Source organism: Neoarius graeffei, chromosome 14, assembly GCF_027579695.1.
Source record: "Neoarius graeffei isolate fNeoGra1 chromosome 14, fNeoGra1.pri, whole genome shotgun sequence".
NCBI classification, from domain to species: Eukaryota; Metazoa; Chordata; class Actinopteri; order Siluriformes; family Ariidae; genus Neoarius; species Neoarius graeffei.
Window position 1 is genome coordinate 42,580,131 of NC_083582.1, and position 18,590 is coordinate 42,598,720.

An 18,590-nucleotide genomic window follows, 5' to 3' on the forward strand; every position below is an offset into this window, starting at 1 on the left:
TCCCCGTGTCCGCGTGGGTTTCCTCCGGGTGCTCCGGTTTCCCCCACAGTCCAAAGACATGCAGGTTAGGTTAACTGGTGACTCTAAATTGACCGTAGGTGTGAATGTGAGTGTGAATGGTTGTCTGTGTCTATGTGTCAGCCCTGTGATGACCTGGCGACTTGTCCAGGGTGTACCCTGCCTTTCGCCCGTAGTCAGCTGGGATAGGCTCCAGCTTGCCTGCGACCCTGTAGAAGGATAAAGCGGCTAGAGATAATGAGATGAGATGTTTGCTTTGTTTGCCGAAAACGAACCACATCACAGCCTACAAAAACTCGCCGTCCAACCTGCAGAAGCATATTGAGGTATATAAACGTGTTATTCCAAGAGAAAGCTTGCAACGAAGTTGTCTGTGCTTTTAGAGCTAGCGATAACGTTTGGTCTGGTTAGTCAAATGACTTTATATGGATTTGCCCACCAATTGCCATAACCTTATCCATGGATAACGTTTACACATAGCTAGTTAACTTGGACACCGCTAGTTAGCATGTAAAAACAGAGTTATGCTAACATGAATAACGTTAACTTATTCATCTAGTAGCATTAGCTACCCAATATGATTTTGAGTTTGAAAAGAGTTTGCTAGCATGTCAGGTGGAGTTTCACTGACTAGCTAGCTTAACGTTAAACCACCATGACGGCACAGCATATGTTCATTTTGTGAATTCACATTTCTGTCTTTGGTAACGGCATGAGGTTTTGTAAGCGTTGTGGCAATAATACAACGATGTGTTGACAGAAAATGTGCTTTTAATACTTAAATATTTTTAAAAGCAAGTACTTTGGTACTTTAAGTAAAAATTTGCCTGGACACCTTTCACTTGTATTGGAGTAACATTTGATCAGTGGGATCTGTACTTTGATTTAAAGGATTTACAAAGACCTTTTATTTTTAAATAAATTTCTGAGTGGATAGTATCTCCATCCTTGACTCTTGTATGCTGCATAAATGGGAATTAAAATATATATTTGAGAGTTAAAATCGACCGCAAAGTTGCCATTCGAGCTGCCCCGCTGAGACAGCCAGCCCCGAGTGTGTGACATCATAGCGGTAACCGGTTTTAAGGCCGAGGCGTTTTACAGCTATAGACCAAAGTCATAGCAATAAAAATTTATGGTGAAAGTAAGAAATAGCGTTACCGACTTGCTCAACTAAGACTGATTTGACTTCACTGATTGTGGGTTGACTCTCATTAAAACAAGATAGGTGTTATAACTTATGCAACATACATGTACATGCATGCATTTTCACTGATAAAACGTAAAAGGCTCATTAAATAATCAGATGAACTGAGAGAATCGCATTCTGAAGCAAATTAAATAATCTTACACCGGTAACTTAAACACAATACAAGTTACATGTATTAATCTAAATGCAGGTAAACAACGTGTTGTTTTTTTTAATCCAAATGAGAGTCAGAGCTTACCCATCTGTGTTCTCGCTTCTTGAAGGCCGATTGTTTTGAAACAGTCTGACTTTCAGTTCTTCGTTCAGTTCTCTGTTCGTTCGCTTCTTCCATGTAAGGGCGAGATGGCAGCAATATCCAGTTTAGAAATCAGACAGCTGTTCCACTCTTTCTCTCCATACTGTGTATTCCGCCATTACTTCTCGGCTCAGGCAATTACTAAAACCCGGGACGGAACAGGATGTCACCGGTTTTAGCAACAACCACAGGGAGGTCACTGCCCGAGCAATATGTCATGTCCCATTCTGTCCTGGGTTTTACCAACAACCCTTGGCTCACGCTCCAGGAGGACTGGTGCAACTGACCTCACTTTAAAAAAAAAAAACACCTTTCCTTTTCTTGTAGTTTTCTTTAATTGTTGGTACTGCACCCTCTTTCAATACGGGCTTATAGCCAACGCTCCTCAACAGATCAGAGGTTTCGTACAAGTCTTCAGTAAAATGTGCAGAGCAGAGGAAAGACCACTTTGTAGGCATCTTCTCGCAAAACACATCCAAATCTTTGCAGTTTGAAAATTCTTTGGCCAATGCAACGTAAATCCACCTTCTGTCATGTTGCTGCACCCGCCAGCAACACATCTACGTGGCATGGCGATAAATTAGCTCAAAATGGAGGATCAGAGTTGCAGTCAGCTCTGTGTTTTAATATAGCGGAAATGACGACGAGACCGATAGCCTTCCTGCTGTGACGTTACGGACGTCAAGGTCATTCACTCAGATCGCTACCTACAGCGCCCTCCACAATTATTGGCACCCCTGGTTAAGCTGTGTTAAAAGCCTTAAAATAAATTCAACTTTTATTGCAGAAGCATAATCTCACACTGAAAATTGTAGAAAAATGTAACCTTTAACTCAAGTGAATTTAAAAAAGAAAATCCCTGACTAAGAAATAATTATTTTTCATAAAATCACCTGTTCCACAATTATTGGCACCCATAACAATTCCTAGAAAATAAATGTAATTGAAGCATTTCTGTCACTTCTACTGTAGTTTATAAAGTTGATCAGAGTATCGAGGAACCTTTAATTAGTAATTCATCACATCCTGTTTCCCTGGGGTATAAATATGATGTGACACAGAGGCCTATTTCTCTTATCCACTCTTCAACATGGGAAAGACAAGAGAACACACCATTCAAGTAAGGCAGATGTGTGTCGACTGTCATGAGTCAGGCAATGGCTACAAGAAAATAGCCAGTCGCCTACACCTGCCCATATCTACAGTCAGAGGAATCATCAAGAAGTTTAAAACAACTGGAACAGTGGCAAACAAGCCTGGACGAGGATGCAAGTTTATCTTGCCACCAGGCACAGTGAGGAGGATGGTAAGAGAAGTAAAAAGTTCTCCAAAGCTCACTGTTAGAGAATTGCATCAAAGAGTAGCATATTGGGGTCACAAAGTCTCCATCACAGCCATCAGGCGCTATCTACATGCCAACAAGCTGTTTGGGAGGCATGCATGGAAAAAGCCTTTTCTCACGTACAAGCATAAACGTAAATGTCTGGAGTTCGCTAAGCGGCACTGGGACTTCAACTGTGTGGTTTAGTCAGATGAGACCAAGATAGAGCTTTTTAGCAACAAACACTAATACATCAAAAAAGATGAGTATGCGGAAAAGCACCTCATGCTCACTGTGAAGTATGGGGGAAGATCGGTGATGCTGTGGGCCTGTTTCTCTTCCAAAGGCCCCGGGAACCTTGTTAGGGTGCATGGCATAATGAACTCTTTTTTTTTTTTTTTTAAAGATATTTTTTTGGGCTTTTTACACCTTTATTGGATAGGACAGTGTAGAGACAGGAAATGAGCGGGAGAGAGAGAGACGGGAAGGGATCGGGAAATGACCTCAGGCCGGAATCGAACCCGGGTCGCCCGCATTCATGGTATGGCGCCTTAACCACCTGAGCCACGACGCCCCTGGCATAATGAACTCTTTGAAATACCAGGACATTTTAAATCAAAATCTGGTGGCCTCTGCCTGAAAGCTGAAGATGGGTCGTCACTGGGTCTTTCAGCAAGATAATGACCCTAAACATGTGGCCAAATCTACACAAAAATGGTTCACCAGACACAAAATCAAGCTCCTCCCATGGCCATCTCAGTCCCCAGACCTCAACCCAATTGAAAACCTGTGGAGTGAGCTGAAGAGGAGAGTGCATAGGAGAGGACCCAGGACTCTGGACGATTTAGAGAGACTGTGCAAAGAGGAATGGTCGAAGATCCCTCTCTCTGTATTCTCCCATCTTGTGAAATGTTATAGGAGAATATTAAGTGCTGTCTTGTTGGCAAAAGGGGGTTGTACAAAGTATTAACATCAGGGGTGCCAATAATTGTGGCACACATGATTTCATGTAAAATAATTAGTTCTTAATGTGGGATTTTTTTATCTACTGAATAAATGCACTTGAATTAAAGGTTGGATTTTTCTCTTTTTTTGCACTGTTGTCCTATATTATTTAAAAAAAAAAAAAAGAATTTATTAGAGGGCGGCACAGTGGTGTAGTGGTTAGCGCTGTCGCCTCACAGCAAGAAGGTCCTGGGTTCGAGCCCCGGGGCCGGCGAGGGCCTTTCTGTGTGGAGTTTGCATGTTCTCCCCGTGTCCGCGTGGGTTTCCTCCGGGTGCTCCGGTTTCCCCCACAGTCCAAAGACATGCAGGTTAGGTTAACTGGTGGCTCTAAATTGACCGTAGGTGTGAATGGTTGTCTGTGTCTATGTGTCAGCCCTGTGATGACCTGGCGACTTGTCCAGGGTGTACCCCGCCTTTCGCCCATGGTCGGCTGGGATAGGCTCCAGCTTGCCTGCGACCCTGTAGAAGGATAAAGCGGCTAGAGATAATGAGATGAGATGAGAATTTATTAGAAGCCTAAGGACATATCTTAACGAGGGGTGCCAATAATTTTGGAGGGCGCTGTATATGAATCACTTTAATTGTAAAAATTACTATATTAGATTTATTGTTAGCGCTTAAAACTATTCCAAGGCATTTATAAACGAAAAGTGAGGCCATGGCTCTGCGTATCTGCTTTAAATGGCACATCTTGGGTAAATTCAGGAGCAAGATCAATGTAATTCGCCTATTTTATATTAAACTTTGGTCAAATATCTGTAACATTTTGCATTTTGAGCAATTTTTTTACCTTGCGCAATACCAGAAAAATTCAGTTGAAATCGTACAGTAGGTGTGAATGTGAGTGTGAATGGTTGTCTGTGTCTATGTGTCAGCCCTGTGATGACCTGGCGACTTGTCCAGGGTGTACCCCGCCTTTCGCCCGTAGTCAGCTGGGATAGGCTCCAGCTTGCCTGCGACCCTGTAGAACAGGATAAAGCGGCTAGAGATAATGAGATGAGATGAGAGCGAGCAGGCTGCGCGAGCTTTGCGCAGGCTCAGTGCACAGCCTGTGTAGACCAAGCGCTCCCATTTCTCTCTCGTTTTCCGGTCTTTTGGGAAACGATCAAACTTTGGTCAAATATCGACCAAAGTTTGACCAAAGTTTATTTATTTTTTTAATTTATTTATTTATACCAGACACAAGTACAAGGTCCATATCAAAACACACACACACAAAAGCACACAACCATCAGACATATAAGCGCTCTCTCCAGTGTCGTCTAAGCTGGGAGGAAAACCTCACAGAGCTCTTAACAGGATTTACTAGAGATTCAGTTATACCATTTTGAGAGCAATCCAATCGATACATAAATTTATACATTACTTTTCTCAGCACTGCATCACACCCAGGCACATTGGAATAGGCAAACAGATAGCTGGCACTAGTCCATCTAGGTATCTGCATCAGCAATCTCATAGTATCATTATACGCAACTGTGAGCTAAAAAAAAAAGGCAAGCCTGCTTAAAAATTAATCCTCTAATTGGTTAGATTCATAAGGCATATAAATGTTTATAATGACCATTCTTTTATTATCCACATTAATCTCAAGGCCAATGGCCCAGTCCACATTCAGTCTCATCACAGACACTATTGGGTCATACTTCTTATTCCATAATATTGCAACGCCCCCTGGTATTCTACCTCGCACAATCCTCGTGCTAAGGTCAGTGGTAGACTCACTAACACCGTGGAAGTCTTTATGCAGAACATTCAGTCTATCCAGATCTTGTTTGGGAAGCCAAGTCTCTTGAAGACAGAGAATATCACACATCTCTAACAAGAGGTTGACATTGAAATTCCTTGCTTTATCAGCATCGCTATGACCAGTCCGCAGTCCACAGGAGTTATATGAAGCGATCCTCATTACTGTGTTTGGCGACATTTACACTACGTTCACACTGCAAGGCTTAATGCTCAATTCCGATTTTTTTGTGAAATCCGATTTTTTTGTGAGGTCGTTCACATTAACAAATATATGCGACTTGTATGTGATCCTCAGTATGAACGAAAAGCGACCTAAAAGCATACCTGTCAACTTTGAGGTTTGAAAAAAAGGGATATTTCCCAGATTTTTAACTCAAAATAAGGGAAAATTTCGGAAAGTCATACCCTTCACCAAAAGTGGGTGTGTAGTTGAATTTTCTAGCTAGTATTTGTGATTTCCTGTACTCTGGTGCATATTGGTGATAGCCAAGACTCAAACTCAATATGCTTATGGTTTATAGAGTGCATTTGTGAATAAACTATACATTTATTTTTATTTGCTTTCAGTGGTACCAGTTATTTCCCAAATTAAGGGCTAAAATACGTATCTTATGTTAAAATAAGAAAGGTCATTATATAACCAGTCAATAAATTCAATTCCATTGCAATTTATTATGGTTTTACCATAGTCATGGCCTCGGAACACTAGATAGATAGATAGATAGATAGATAGATAGATAGATAGATAGATAGATAGATAGATAGATAGATAGATAGATAAATAAAGAGTAATATAAGATATTAAACCAAGAGTGATTTAAAATGGGTAAGTTTCAGATAGAAAATAAAATAGACAATGAGTGGATAAAACAGTTAATACACCAATTAGTTTACACTAGGCTATTTATGAGGTCTTAGCCAGGACATACTTAATGTAAACATGTGTAGCTTACCTTTGATTATTTGGGAGGCTTTCGTTTTCCCCATGGAAAATTTATTTGCGATGGAAGAGTCTGGGAACATTCCAGCCACGCACTTGTTGAAATCATCAAAGAAAGAGAGGCTAATGTTTTTCTTAGCTATTAGCATCGCCATCTTCACCTCAGACCTAATCAGTGTTGCCAGATACTGCTGACGTTTTCCAGCCCAAATTATGTTCAAAACCCGCCAAAATGCACTTGAAACCGCCCAACTTGGGCGGGAAACCTCCCAATCTGGCAACACTGGACCTAATCACTTGTTCAGCCTCGCCTCCGGATGGAGTTCTGTAATTACTGATGCCTGAGAGGGTGGGGACGTGAATTCATGGCCCGACTTCCTGCTCTAAACTCCTGTCAGAGGGAGGAAGCACCAAGATGGCGGACTGATAAGTCGTGTTTTGTAGGAGCTCCGAAAAACCCCCGCAAAATTTGTTTGTAAAACGTGTTATTTTCCGCTTGAAATGTAACAATGGACGTACAGAACCTGATTAAACTGACAAAACTTCCATTAGCACGTTCAAAATCCAACCGCAAAATGCAGTCGCAAGAAATGGAAGTTGAACACGACTATGCTAATGTGAAGCTAGCTAACGCAGGGCTAAACAAACGGGAGAGGGGAGAAGATTCTGCGCCCCCAACTCCTTCAAAACAACCACCAGAGGAGAAAAGGTCCAAGCCAGCGGAGGAAGGAGATGGCATCTCCAACCAAAAAATACTCGAAGCTATCTTGGGGCTAGAGAAGAAATGTGAAGCACAGCTGGAGGACATTAAAGAACAAAACAGACAGAGCGCCGCCATGATTGCTAGTTTGGCAAAGGCAGTAGAGTTTAACGCTGCAGAAGTGAAGGATTGTAAAAACAAAGTTATCCAACTGGAGAAGAAAAATGAACAACTGCTCAAAGAAAACAGAGATTTGAAAGAAAGAGTGAGGGAGCAAGAGCGATACAGAATGAGATGGTGCCTACGATTGAAAGGTATGAAAGAAACCAAAGACGAGAACATCAGAGAAAATGTTTTACAAATCCTCCAGAAGATTACTCCGGAGCTGAAGTTGGAAGAGGCAGTGGATATCGTCCACCGATTAGGAAAACGAGCAGACGGCAGAAACAGAAATGTTGTTGTTCTCTTCACTCAAAGACGAATCAAAGAGGAAATCTGGAAACGCAGCAAGGATTCATCAGTCTGCAAACGAGAAGGCGTTAGCTTCACAGAGATGTTACCGCAAGAGGACCTGGAAGATCGAAGGCGCCTATGGCCTTTGATTGACGAGGCAAGACGTGCAGGTAAACGGGCCTACTTTCGAGGTCCCCACGGATTCATCGACGGGCGTAAAATTGAAGATAAACAAGTGAACTAAATATGCCAAAAACTGAAACAGTGGAAATTAGTGAGCGGTTTGAGGAGCTCAACCTTTATACCGTTTTTTTTCTTTCTTTCTTCCTTTTCACACGTGGAGTAAATTTATAATTCTTTATAGTTCATGATAAATGTTAATATTTTATTTGGTTCTTTAAATGTTAGGGGCTTGAAAGAAATTGTTAAAAGAAAGGCTTTATTTTTATACTGCAAAGGTCGAAAATCTAACTGTGTATTTCTACAAGAAACTCATTCTTCAGACAGTGATGCAACTTTTTGGATAAACCAATGGGGTGATGAGATCCTGTTCAGCCACGGCTCATCACGATCGGGAGGTGTGGCTATATGTTTCAACAACTTTCCTGGAGATATCATGACACACCGCACTGATATGAATGGACACTGGTTGATTGCTGTAATGAAAGTTGAAGGTTTGTTTGTCATTCTAACTAATGTATACGGGTATAACAATGACAATCAGAACAAAATAATGTTGGAAGAAATAACAAATAGTATTTCAGAACTAAAAGGTCGATATCCTACCGAGTACATTTTGATGGGGGGTGATTGGAATATGACACCGAATGAGTGGCATGACAGGTGGCCCTCAAAAACTAGCAGACCCCAATATAACAATTTAATTTGTGACTTTATGGCAAATAATAATTTAACAGATGTTTGGAGAGCAATGAATCCAGGGCTTCAGTGTTTTTCATGGTTTAAACCAAATGGGGCATCTAAATCTAGAATTGACTTTTGGTTGGGAAGTGACAGGGTACTTAATCAAACCTCAAAAGCTTTGATTTCAAATGCACCTCTTTCAGATCATTGTTTTATAGAGCTGAATTTTGAACCTGAAAAAAGGAAAGTTAATAAGAAGAGTTATTGGAAGTTTAATGCTAAACTTTTACAAAATGAAGACTATTGTAATATAGTTAGAAGGATTATTAAAGATATTTTGGCTAATGGTTCGATTGTAGGGTATATCAATAAATGGGAATTTATAAAATTTAAAATTAGAGAATTTAGTATTCAGTTTAGTAAAGACCAAATTCGAAAACAAAAAGATGAAAGCAAATTACTGCAAGAAATAAGTGAATGCTGCAGTCAAAGCAATCTGACGATGCAAGAAAAAAGTAGACTTATGGAATTGCAAACTCAATTAGATCAACATTATCTGAATAAAGCACAGGGAGCTTTTGTAAGATCCCGTGCTAAATGGATTGAAGCTGGAGAAAAAAAATTCCTCATATTTTTCCAACCTGGAGAGAAGTAGACAAAAAAGAAACTTTATATCGAGCCTATTAATTGATGATAAAGAATGTAAAGATCCCAAAGTCTTAGAAAATGAGATTTATGCATTCTATTCTAAATTGTACTCTTCTCACTTTTCCCAAATAGATTGTGATGCTTTTTTTGATAAAATTGGTCATTTGATTCCACAGATTGATAGTTCATTTAAAGAATTCTGTGAATCAGACCTTAAAATTGAAGAATTAGATGCAGTTATCAGAAAAATGACACCAAATAAGTCCCCAGGGTCAGACGGGCTCACAGTTAATTTTTTCAAATTCTTTTGGGAGGATGTGAGAGAAATCTTATTTAAAGCATTATTAGATTGTATGGAAAATAGAGAACTAATGACAAGTATGAAACAAGGGATAATCACCTTAATTACTAAGCCAGGAAAAGATAAACGGCAATTAGATAACTTAAGACCCATAACACTATTAAATACAGACTACAAAATCTTCTCTAGCTCACTTGCAGCAAGAATTAAACATGGGGTGTCAGATATAATCAGTGAGACACAATCAGGTTTTTTAAAAGAAAGGAATATTCATAATAACATTAGACTTGTCTTAGATTTAATTGATTATAGTGATTTAATTGAGAGTGACAGTTTTATTCTTTTCTTAGATTTTTATAAGGCATTTGACTCTGTAGAGCATCCTTTTATTTTAGAAACTCTCGCACGATTTGGATTTGGGAAAAAATTTAGAAATACAATTAGTATGCTCTATAACGATATAAATAGCTCAGTGTCTTTAGGCCACGGAACATGCAAAAGATTCAGCATCAAAAGGGGCATTCGTCAAGGTTGTGGAAGCTCACCTTTGCTGTTTATAATGGTTGCAGAGATGCTCGCCATTTTAATTAAAAACAGTAATATTGCTGGTATTGAGGTCATGGGTAAATCATTAATAATTAGTCAGTTAGCTGATGACACAGCCCTTTTTTTAAAGAATAAACATCAAATTCCCTTGGCTCAACAACTTATTGTTAAATTTTCTAAAGCCTCAGGCCTGCAACTAAACTTGAATAAATGTGAACTATTTGCTTTAAAAGACCATCCCTTGCAATCGTTGTACAATATAAAGGTGAAGAAAGAGGTGAAATACTTAGGTATAGTCATTACAAAAGATAGTAATATTTGAGATAAAGCAAATATATCTGATAATGTTGACAAATGTAAACTAATCTTAAATAGATGGTTAAAGCGAGATGTCACTGTCTTTGGCAGGATATTACTGACCAAAATGGAGAGTCTCTCTAGATTAATTTATCCTGCGTATTCCCTCCCTATTTCAAAAAGAATGATAAAAACATTTAATAGATTAAACTTTAATTTCATTTGGAAGAACAAATGTCATTATATAGGTAAAGATGATCTAATCAAACCTTATGGTGAGGGAGGGGGAAATGCAATAGATTTTGACATCATGAACGGTGTACTAAAACTTAAATGGCTAAAGTCTTTTCTAAATAATAGTCACTCTATTTGGTACTACATACCCAACCTTATTTTTAATAAGCTCGGTGGAATCGACTTCCTATTAAAATGTGATTTTGAGTTAAATAAACTTCCTCAGACACTTTCTGACTTTCATCAACAGGTCCTCCTTTATTGGAAAATAATATGTAAGCATAATTTTACCCCTCATAATAGCCCAGTGTGGAATAATAGGTATATATTGGTTAATAGAAAATCTATTTTTATTGAGGAATGGTTTTCCAAAGGTGTGTGGGCTATTGCTCACTTTATGAATGATGGACAGATTTTACAACATGGCCATTTCTGTCAGAAATTTCAGATTCAGTGTACAAAAAGAAAATATAACCAAATCGTAAAGGCTATTCCTGTACCAATCCGAACTATGGTGGAACAGGATATGGTGTACTCTGACATCTCTCCTAGACTGAGACAACTTTGGATTGAAGGGGTCGAATTTTGTAATAAAAAGTGCGATAACAAATTTTTAAGATGTTCCTTACAAAATATTTGCTTTCCTAATTCTGTCAAAAGAGATTACATATTAAAAGATTTTGAAACAGTAGAAATTAAAAAGATTAGAACTAAATATCTCTCCTTTCTAATTCCCTTCAAAGCGAAAGAAATACAGTTCAAAATTTTGAATAGAATTTACCCAACCAAAGAATTTCTTAAGAAGAAATTTAAATTTGAAACTGGTAAATGTGTGTTTTGTGAAACAGAGGAGGAGGATTTGGAACATCTTTTCTTTCTATGTGATTTAATACAAAGATTTTGGATTGATTTTCAGGCTTGGCTACAGTCTAGGGGGATTCAGTTTGCCCCTTTATCCATTAAGGAAATTAAATTTGGAGTGTTTTTAAATAATAACAAAATTGAATATGGTGTTAATAATTTGCTACTTTTAGGTAAACACTTTATTCACAAATGTCGTTTTTTTAAAACTGGACCTTGTGTTGCACACTGGAGGAGTGACCTCAGGCTTTTTGCCAGGTCTTTAAGGTTGGTTGAAAATAGGGATGTTGGTTATTTTATATCCTTTTTGGATGACTTTGATTTGCTCGATTGACGTGTGTAAGGATGGTTGAGTGGCCCCTTTCTTGTTCATGTTTTTAACTTTATTGCTGTGTGTGTGTTTTTGCTTCTTTGATGTTTTTTGGATCTGTATATATATGGTGCTCTATTTGTTTGTATTTTGAATGTTTTTGGAAATAAAAAAAAAGAAAAATTAAAAAAAAAAAAACCCCTCCTGTCAGAGGTGCGTCATGAATTCTGGACCTACCTTTTTATATTGTGAAAATACGGGATATTTTCGGGAAAATTAAAAAAAACGGGAAGACAGCGGGAAATAAGTCAAAATAAGGGATTTCCCGGGAAAAACGGGAGGGTTGACAGGTATGCGTAAAAGTGTTCCGCATACGCATTGCAGGATACGACGACATCACACGCAGTGAGCATGGCCAGTGTTTACGGAAGTAACCTAAAGTTTCCTGTGTATGACAGTAGCCAGCATGGAGTACCTGGCGATGATACAGTTGTTGTTGCGACGGAGCCAGAACATGCACAATAGCCTGATGTTAAGGAGGAGGTTGAGAAGGAAGAGGGCAAGGGTTTTGGCTCAGGTGTTCTGCGGGGTAGTGACTGCAACCTCCGTTCAAAGGAACATCAAAGCCATGTTGTTGTAACTTTTTTGAGAGACCCGCCGCCTACTTCAGCGCAGAATAGTGACGTTTGTGGCTTGCTGATGACGTGTAAGTCGGATGAATGCGACCTGGCAGTTCAGACTGAAGTCGCATATGAAAAGATCAAATAGGAATCGGAATTAGAATTAGGACCACATATCCAAACGGCCTGGGTCGGATTTGAAAAAATCGGATCTGTGTCGTTCATATTGTCGATAAAAGATCGGATACAGGTCACATATGGGCGAAAAAATCGGATTTGAGTCACTTCAGCCTGCAGTGTGAACGTAGTGTTAATCGTGCACTGAGCCTGCGCAAAGCTCGCGCAGCCTGCTCGCGCTTCTTCTACACAGGCTGTGCACTGAGACTGCGCAAAGCTCGCGCAGCCTGCTGGCGGTTCCGCAGGTGACGTCACGAATCTGGCTCCAGACTCCCTTGGGATTTTTCCAGACGCGTTTTGTTATTTTCTTTCTTTTTTTTTTTTTTTTTTTGCTGTAGACAGATGGCCTTGTGCAAAATTACCCTTCTGGATGAGTGTGTAAAGGGACATACTTTCATATAAAAAAACACGAAATTGGTCCAGGATACGCACTTTAAGAGATAATGAATCTGGTACTGTCCATCTCTGTTCATTTGTAGTTGCTGTTCCTTTAAGCCGGTGCGGAAGTGTTGCGCGTGCGGATAAAGCAATAAGGTCATGCCGTGATGCCTTAGGCAAGCGAATGCATTACTTAACCCCGGATATCACGTGTTGCAGCAACATTTAAAAAAACCTACAGTTGTCAGTATTTGTTGGCTGCTGTTGATTGTTACAGTCTTAACCAGAGAGTGGAGAAGGTTTGAGTAGGACCTGAAGAACCGGCGAGCTAAACAGAGACAGCAGAGAGTTTCTCCATGGCTGTGTCTAAATGTACTCGACTCAGTGGTCCGTTGATGAAGCAGGTCCTGGACTCAGTGGACACTGTGCTGTTTGACTGCGATGGGGTGATATGGCGAGGAGATCAAGCCATTACTGGCGCCCCAGAAGTGATCAACTCCCTGAAAAAAGCTGGTAAGCGCGTGTTTTTCGTTACCAATAACAGCACAAAAACGCGCAAAATGTATTTGGAGAAGCTGGGTAAACTGGGCTTCGATGCCAGCGAGGACGAGGTGTTTGGCACAGCTTACTGTTCAGCTGTGTACCTCAAAACCGTGTGCAACCTCAGTGGCAAAGTGTACTTGATTGGAAGCAATGCCATGAGGCAAGAGCTTGAGGCGATGGGAATCGAGCCAGTCGGTATGGGACCTGATCCAGTCTCAGGAGGGCAGAAAGACTGGGCCAGTGTTCCTCTGGACCCAGAGGTCAAGGCCGTGCTGGTGGGTTTCGACGAACACTTCAGTTACATGAAGTTGAACAGAGCATTACAGTACCTCTGCAATACCGAGTGTCAGTTTGTGGGCACCAATACGGACACCAGGCTTCCTCTTGAAGGAGGCAAAGCAGTCCCAGGTCAGATTTCATTCTCCTGTGGTATAATAACGAAATCGATGATTTGCTGACTGATCTGATGTCGTTTTACCTTAGGTACTGGTTGCCTTTTGAAAGCCGTGGAGACGGCGGCGCAGCGCCAAGCCCAAGTGGTCGGCAAGCCCAGCAGCTTCATGTTCAAATGCATGGCTAGCCAGTTTGGGCTTGACCCAAGCAAGTGTCTCATGGTTGGGGACAGACTGGACACAGACATCATGTTAGGTTCCACCTGTGGTCTGAAGACTCTGCTGACCCTGACTGGTGTCTCAACAGTAGCAGATGCAGAGGAACACCAAAGAAGTGGATGCCCCAGACGTCAAGGGATGGTGCCAGATTACTATGTTGATAGCATTGCAGAGATCTTACCAGCACTCCAAGCATAGCGGGTCAGTATTGATGAGGATGTAATACATATCCTGTCTTCAGCAGGAAAGAGAGATTTTAATATTATTTACAAAACACAACTCACTTGAATCATCATGATCATTAGTCAGTTTTAAGAGTGAATGAGGAAGTTCTTAATTTAGTCTCCAGGACCTCCAGTCAGCACATGTCCCAGATAATAATAAGTGAATTTCTGGTTTAGGTGTCTTTGGAACTTCAGCAGAAGAACACGTGGACCGACTTGAAGATCTTGAGGACTAGATCAAGACCCACTACAACGGAGGATTTTAAAATAGCTGAATATTTCCAAGTGATATTTATATCTGCAATTTCTCATCTCTAGTTCTCAGGACCCACAGCCCTGCAAGTTTCGAGTTTCCCCTACTTCACCACACCTAAGATCCAGTTTATAAACCGGTTTAGGTATTTGGAGGTAGGAAAAACTAGAAGTAGATCCCCACTGTCCAGCATTTTGTATTGGACACTGATCAGAATATGTACTGAGTATTATAAAGCCACAAAAGAATACTATCTGTTAATAATCTGCTCCATCGGCAGGGTCTACCTCTGTTATTCCACAGTAATGTTCATGTGCATCATTGTGCTTTTTGCCAGGTATTGTGTTGGAGTAGTTTTCCTTTATTCATTTTTGAAGACACACACACAGGTACATGTCTATATACATACATGTACTGAATACAGAATCAGTGTGATGCTTTTTTATTTTGCTGTACATTTCAAACCTCGAGTACTGAAAAATGGCTTGCAATAAACAAGATGGCTTACTGGTTGATAATGCAACCAATGTAATGATTTGCTCAGATGAGCACTACCACACAAAACTAAACACAATGTTCTTTATAGAGGTGCTTGTTTTTCTTCATCATTAAATTATATTTAAACCCGCTTGTGGAGTTTGAAGCGTAACAGCTATTATAACTGAGTTCAGTGTTATGTTCACGTGTTTTTGTTTTTTATCTTACCTTGAACAAAGTGCTCACTGCACAAAGATCAAATAAATGAGCATCATCCCAGACTGAAAGATGTGACTGGTGTACTGTGTGCAAGCTATTACATGTAATTACGTGAGGTTTTTATGATCAGTTACAGTACTTAAAGTCACCTTGGCCAGTCAGCAGCTACAGTAGCTGATCCAAGGCAAGAGCAATGCATTTCTAAAATAACTACCTCTTTGCGATGACAAGCCTTGTCCACAGGGGAAGAAAAAAAAAAACACCCTACCTCTCCCCTTCTCCCCTTTTGTTTATTGTCCAGTGTGGGGTGGCAGCCAGTGGGTTGGACTATGTTTTGTGTGGAGTGTGTGTGTTGGCAGGGTTAAAGACTAACAGTGAGGACTTAAGCAGGTATACAGCAAACTCTCTTGCTCTGTCATGAGCACAGCTTGATGCAGACAAGCAAGAGCCAGGGACTGAGGAGAAGCCACTAGATACAGAATGATGAGGTGGTGGAAATTCTCAGAAACCAGTTTGGAGGAGCCACAGTGCATGGTGAGTTTCCATGATGCTCTCTTTCATTTAGGTCCAAACTGATTCACGTCGCCAAGTATAGTTAGTAAAGAAAATATTAGTGTATTTTTATAATTTTCTAAGAATAACTGTCATTTTCAAGTATAGATTAATCCCAGTCTTTGAGACTTTTGAATAAAGAAAGGTAATTTAATGCAAAATGTTCACTTGAATCCAGATTAAATATGTTCAAGAATGAAACAGGCTACAGTAGTGCTATGATGAGGTGATATTTCTGTATTTCTTCTGGTCTCAGCATTGTGGCCCCGTAGGCACCTCCAGGTTTCCACAGCGTGTGTTATGGGGCAGCCTCATTGTTACACTGCTCATTGTTATCATTGCTGTCATCATCACTGGGACATTCACACTCCAACCAGACACGCAGGTGAGAGACAGGGTGTCCACTTCAAAGCATTTGCTACCCTTACGAGTAATGAACAATAGAATAGCGTTTTGTTTAAGTCTCCAAAACCTAAATGATAAAGAACCTCTCCCAAACAGTCTTCACTGCAGGTTGTACGTACCACAGCTCCTGACCACCCTGCTGCTCTGATCAATCAGTCTGCATTAGTAGACAAACACAACAGTATAGTGACCTACTCTGTCAGCTCACACACAAATGACACCTCTACAGTGCTCTTTGACATGAAACATGTAAGATCTCTTTCCTTATTGGCTTTAACAAAGCATCTAAATGTAACAAGAAATCCTTTTAAAGATCATTTCTCCTGTTTAGGGGTTAATATGCTACAAGCCTGACAGCCAGGACAGCTGCTTTCTTCGTCAAATGGAGCCGTCTGATTATGAAAACATGCACATTCTCTTGAATGAGTCCAAACAACAGGTAATAATGCTTAATTAACAACAGCTCAAATCTCCTCATTAGTAAAAAGTCACACCGTGATTTGAAATGTACCCTGAAATACATCAGGTCCCTCATAGGCATTGCAGTGTTACCTTGTGTAAGTGCTACTTGGCTAGCAGACTGACTGACACTTGAACACAGTGCCACCCCCCAGTGGTCCTGGGCTGATTAAAGAGTACTTTTGGCTGCCTGCTTCTTTCCAACTCTAGAAAAGGAGCAACAGACCGCACAGGTTCAGACGAGCTCAGGCCTAGCTGGCTCTGAATTCCTTAGCACATTTGATCTGTCTCATACGGATCCCATTTCAGGCTAGGACCACTAAGTGCACAATGGCCGCTCTGTTGTTTCTTTCCCCCTCTTATAAGTCGCTAGTGGGAGGAAAAAGCACTCTTCCGTTAACAGGCATGAGACTTGTGCTGGCCACACTTCTCTCAGCACTTAACAAGCTGTTCCTGTGGTGGGTTATGATCTGCACAGAGTAGACGAGTGGTTCCACCTGACTTGATGTGTATCCTTGTCCAGGTAGAAAGTCTGGCGTAATTTTAGATTTTTTTTTTTCTTTCTAGTGTTGCACCTAATTGAGGTCATTAGACAATTCTGAGTAATTCAATCTGCTCACTTATCCTAATGAAAAGATATTTGGAATGAATGTCTTCATTTTATTATAGATATTAACTACTTTGTATCATGTTCACTGACACGTCATATTACATCCATCCATCCATCCATCCATTATCTGTAGCTACTTTATCCTGTACAAGGTCGCAGGCAAGCTGGAACCTTCATATCACATGTACATGTGTCATTTCACTGGAATAGTAATTAATTATGGTATAATTATATACATATTAAACCTGTAGATGCATTTATAGAATTTTCACCAACATGACATGTATTTATGGACCTAATGCAGCTGTAATTTAACATATACTAATAATATGAATTTAAATGTGATGGATATGGTCATTATTTAAGGTGAATGAGATCTGGCTGATGGGAAATAAGACTCAGAGACACACTGAGTTTTTAGGTGTACTGTCAGACCGTCGTGTGGATGCTTCAGTACTACAGCAACCGCTGCAGACCTTCTGTCAACAGAGACCTGTGTACTGGACCAGGAGAGCTGGAGGTGAGCATTCCCCTACAAATACAACTTCCAAAAAGAACGCTAAAACCTGTTAGCTCTTATTATTTTTAATACACTACTTTGGTTGTTCGAAAGACAAACAATGGAATGTTTAAAAGGCTGATGTTGGCGAGCAAGCCAAGTGCAGGAGCACATAGCGTGAAGCACTTTAAAGAGTAACATGTGACTGAGAAACTTAATCCAGCTCTTCAGCTGTGACCTTTTCCAGAGTTGTAGTGACTAACTGTGGTAGGACTGGGAAGCTGAAGTCATTTTGTGATTGATGTAAGTAAGAACCCTACCTCCCTTACTGATCAGAGGCTCACTGGTCTCCTTACAGGTCCCAAAGAAAGACTAATTTACTTCTGCATTGACATCTGCTTCCCCAACAACGTCTGTGTCTCGGTGTGTTTCTACTACCTGCCCGAATGAGTTTCCATTCAGCGTGTGTGTGAGCACACAGCATGGAAACACACATCCATCGCCTCTGTTATGGAGACACATTCATGCTGCTATTACTGAGACAACCTGGAAGAGCCACATACACACACACACACGCACACAGCCACTCTGAGAAGGCAAAAAGATGCATCCAGTCATGTTATCCAGGCCTTTTTTTTTTTTTTTAAACAATAGTTTTCCAAGTCAGAGACTTGTTGCTGCTTATATTTGTGTAACCTGATGCAGATGAGTAACTGAAAGCACTGTTCAGCTACAATAAAAAGTCTCATGATTTTGAGTGAGTCATTTTTCCTGAATATGTGCAGATACATATTATAGGACGGCAATAGGA

General features: G+C 40.3%; 2 protein-coding genes across 2 annotated transcripts; both read left to right on the forward strand.

Moving 5' to 3' along the window:
- Positions 1–13,077: 13,077 nt before the first annotated feature.
- Positions 13,078–15,186, forward strand: pgp (phosphoglycolate phosphatase). The gene is made up of 3 exons (XM_060939709.1): positions 13,078–13,878; positions 13,954–14,282; positions 14,483–15,186. The coding sequence occupies exons 1-2, from the start codon at positions 13,284–13,286 to the stop codon at positions 14,277–14,279; spliced, it is 921 nt and encodes a 306-aa protein (XP_060795692.1). The 5' UTR covers positions 13,078–13,283; the 3' UTR covers positions 14,280–14,282; positions 14,483–15,186.
- Positions 15,187–15,420: 234 nt separating this feature from the next.
- On the forward strand, positions 15,421–18,533 carry bricd5 (BRICHOS domain containing 5). Its single transcript, XM_060939710.1, has 6 exons — positions 15,421–15,788; positions 16,063–16,191; positions 16,308–16,460; positions 16,543–16,650; positions 17,647–17,800; positions 18,138–18,533. Exons 1-6 carry the CDS (start codon positions 15,735–15,737, stop codon positions 18,227–18,229), a joined length of 690 nt encoding a protein of 229 aa, XP_060795693.1. The 5' UTR covers positions 15,421–15,734; the 3' UTR covers positions 18,230–18,533.
- The last annotated feature ends 57 nt before the right edge of the window (positions 18,534–18,590 follow it).

Excerpts from the sequence above, each read along its gene's own strand:
- bricd5 (XM_060939710.1), top strand. The coding sequence starts at position 15,735 with ATGATGAGGTGGTGGAAATTCTCAGAAACCAGTTTGGAGGAGCCACAG. Across the intron at positions 16,192-16,307 it reads CACTCCAACCAGACACGCAG|TCTTCACTGCAGGTTGTACG; the intron begins GTGAGAGACAGG and ends TCTCCCAAACAG. Across the intron at positions 16,461-16,542 it reads TGCTCTTTGACATGAAACAT|GGGTTAATATGCTACAAGCC; the intron begins GTAAGATCTCTT and ends TCTCCTGTTTAG.
- pgp (XM_060939709.1), top strand. The coding sequence starts at position 13,284 with ATGGCTGTGTCTAAATGTACTCGACTCAGTGGTCCGTTGATGAAGCAG. Across the intron at positions 13,879-13,953 it reads AGGAGGCAAAGCAGTCCCAG|GTACTGGTTGCCTTTTGAAA; the intron begins GTCAGATTTCAT and ends GTTTTACCTTAG.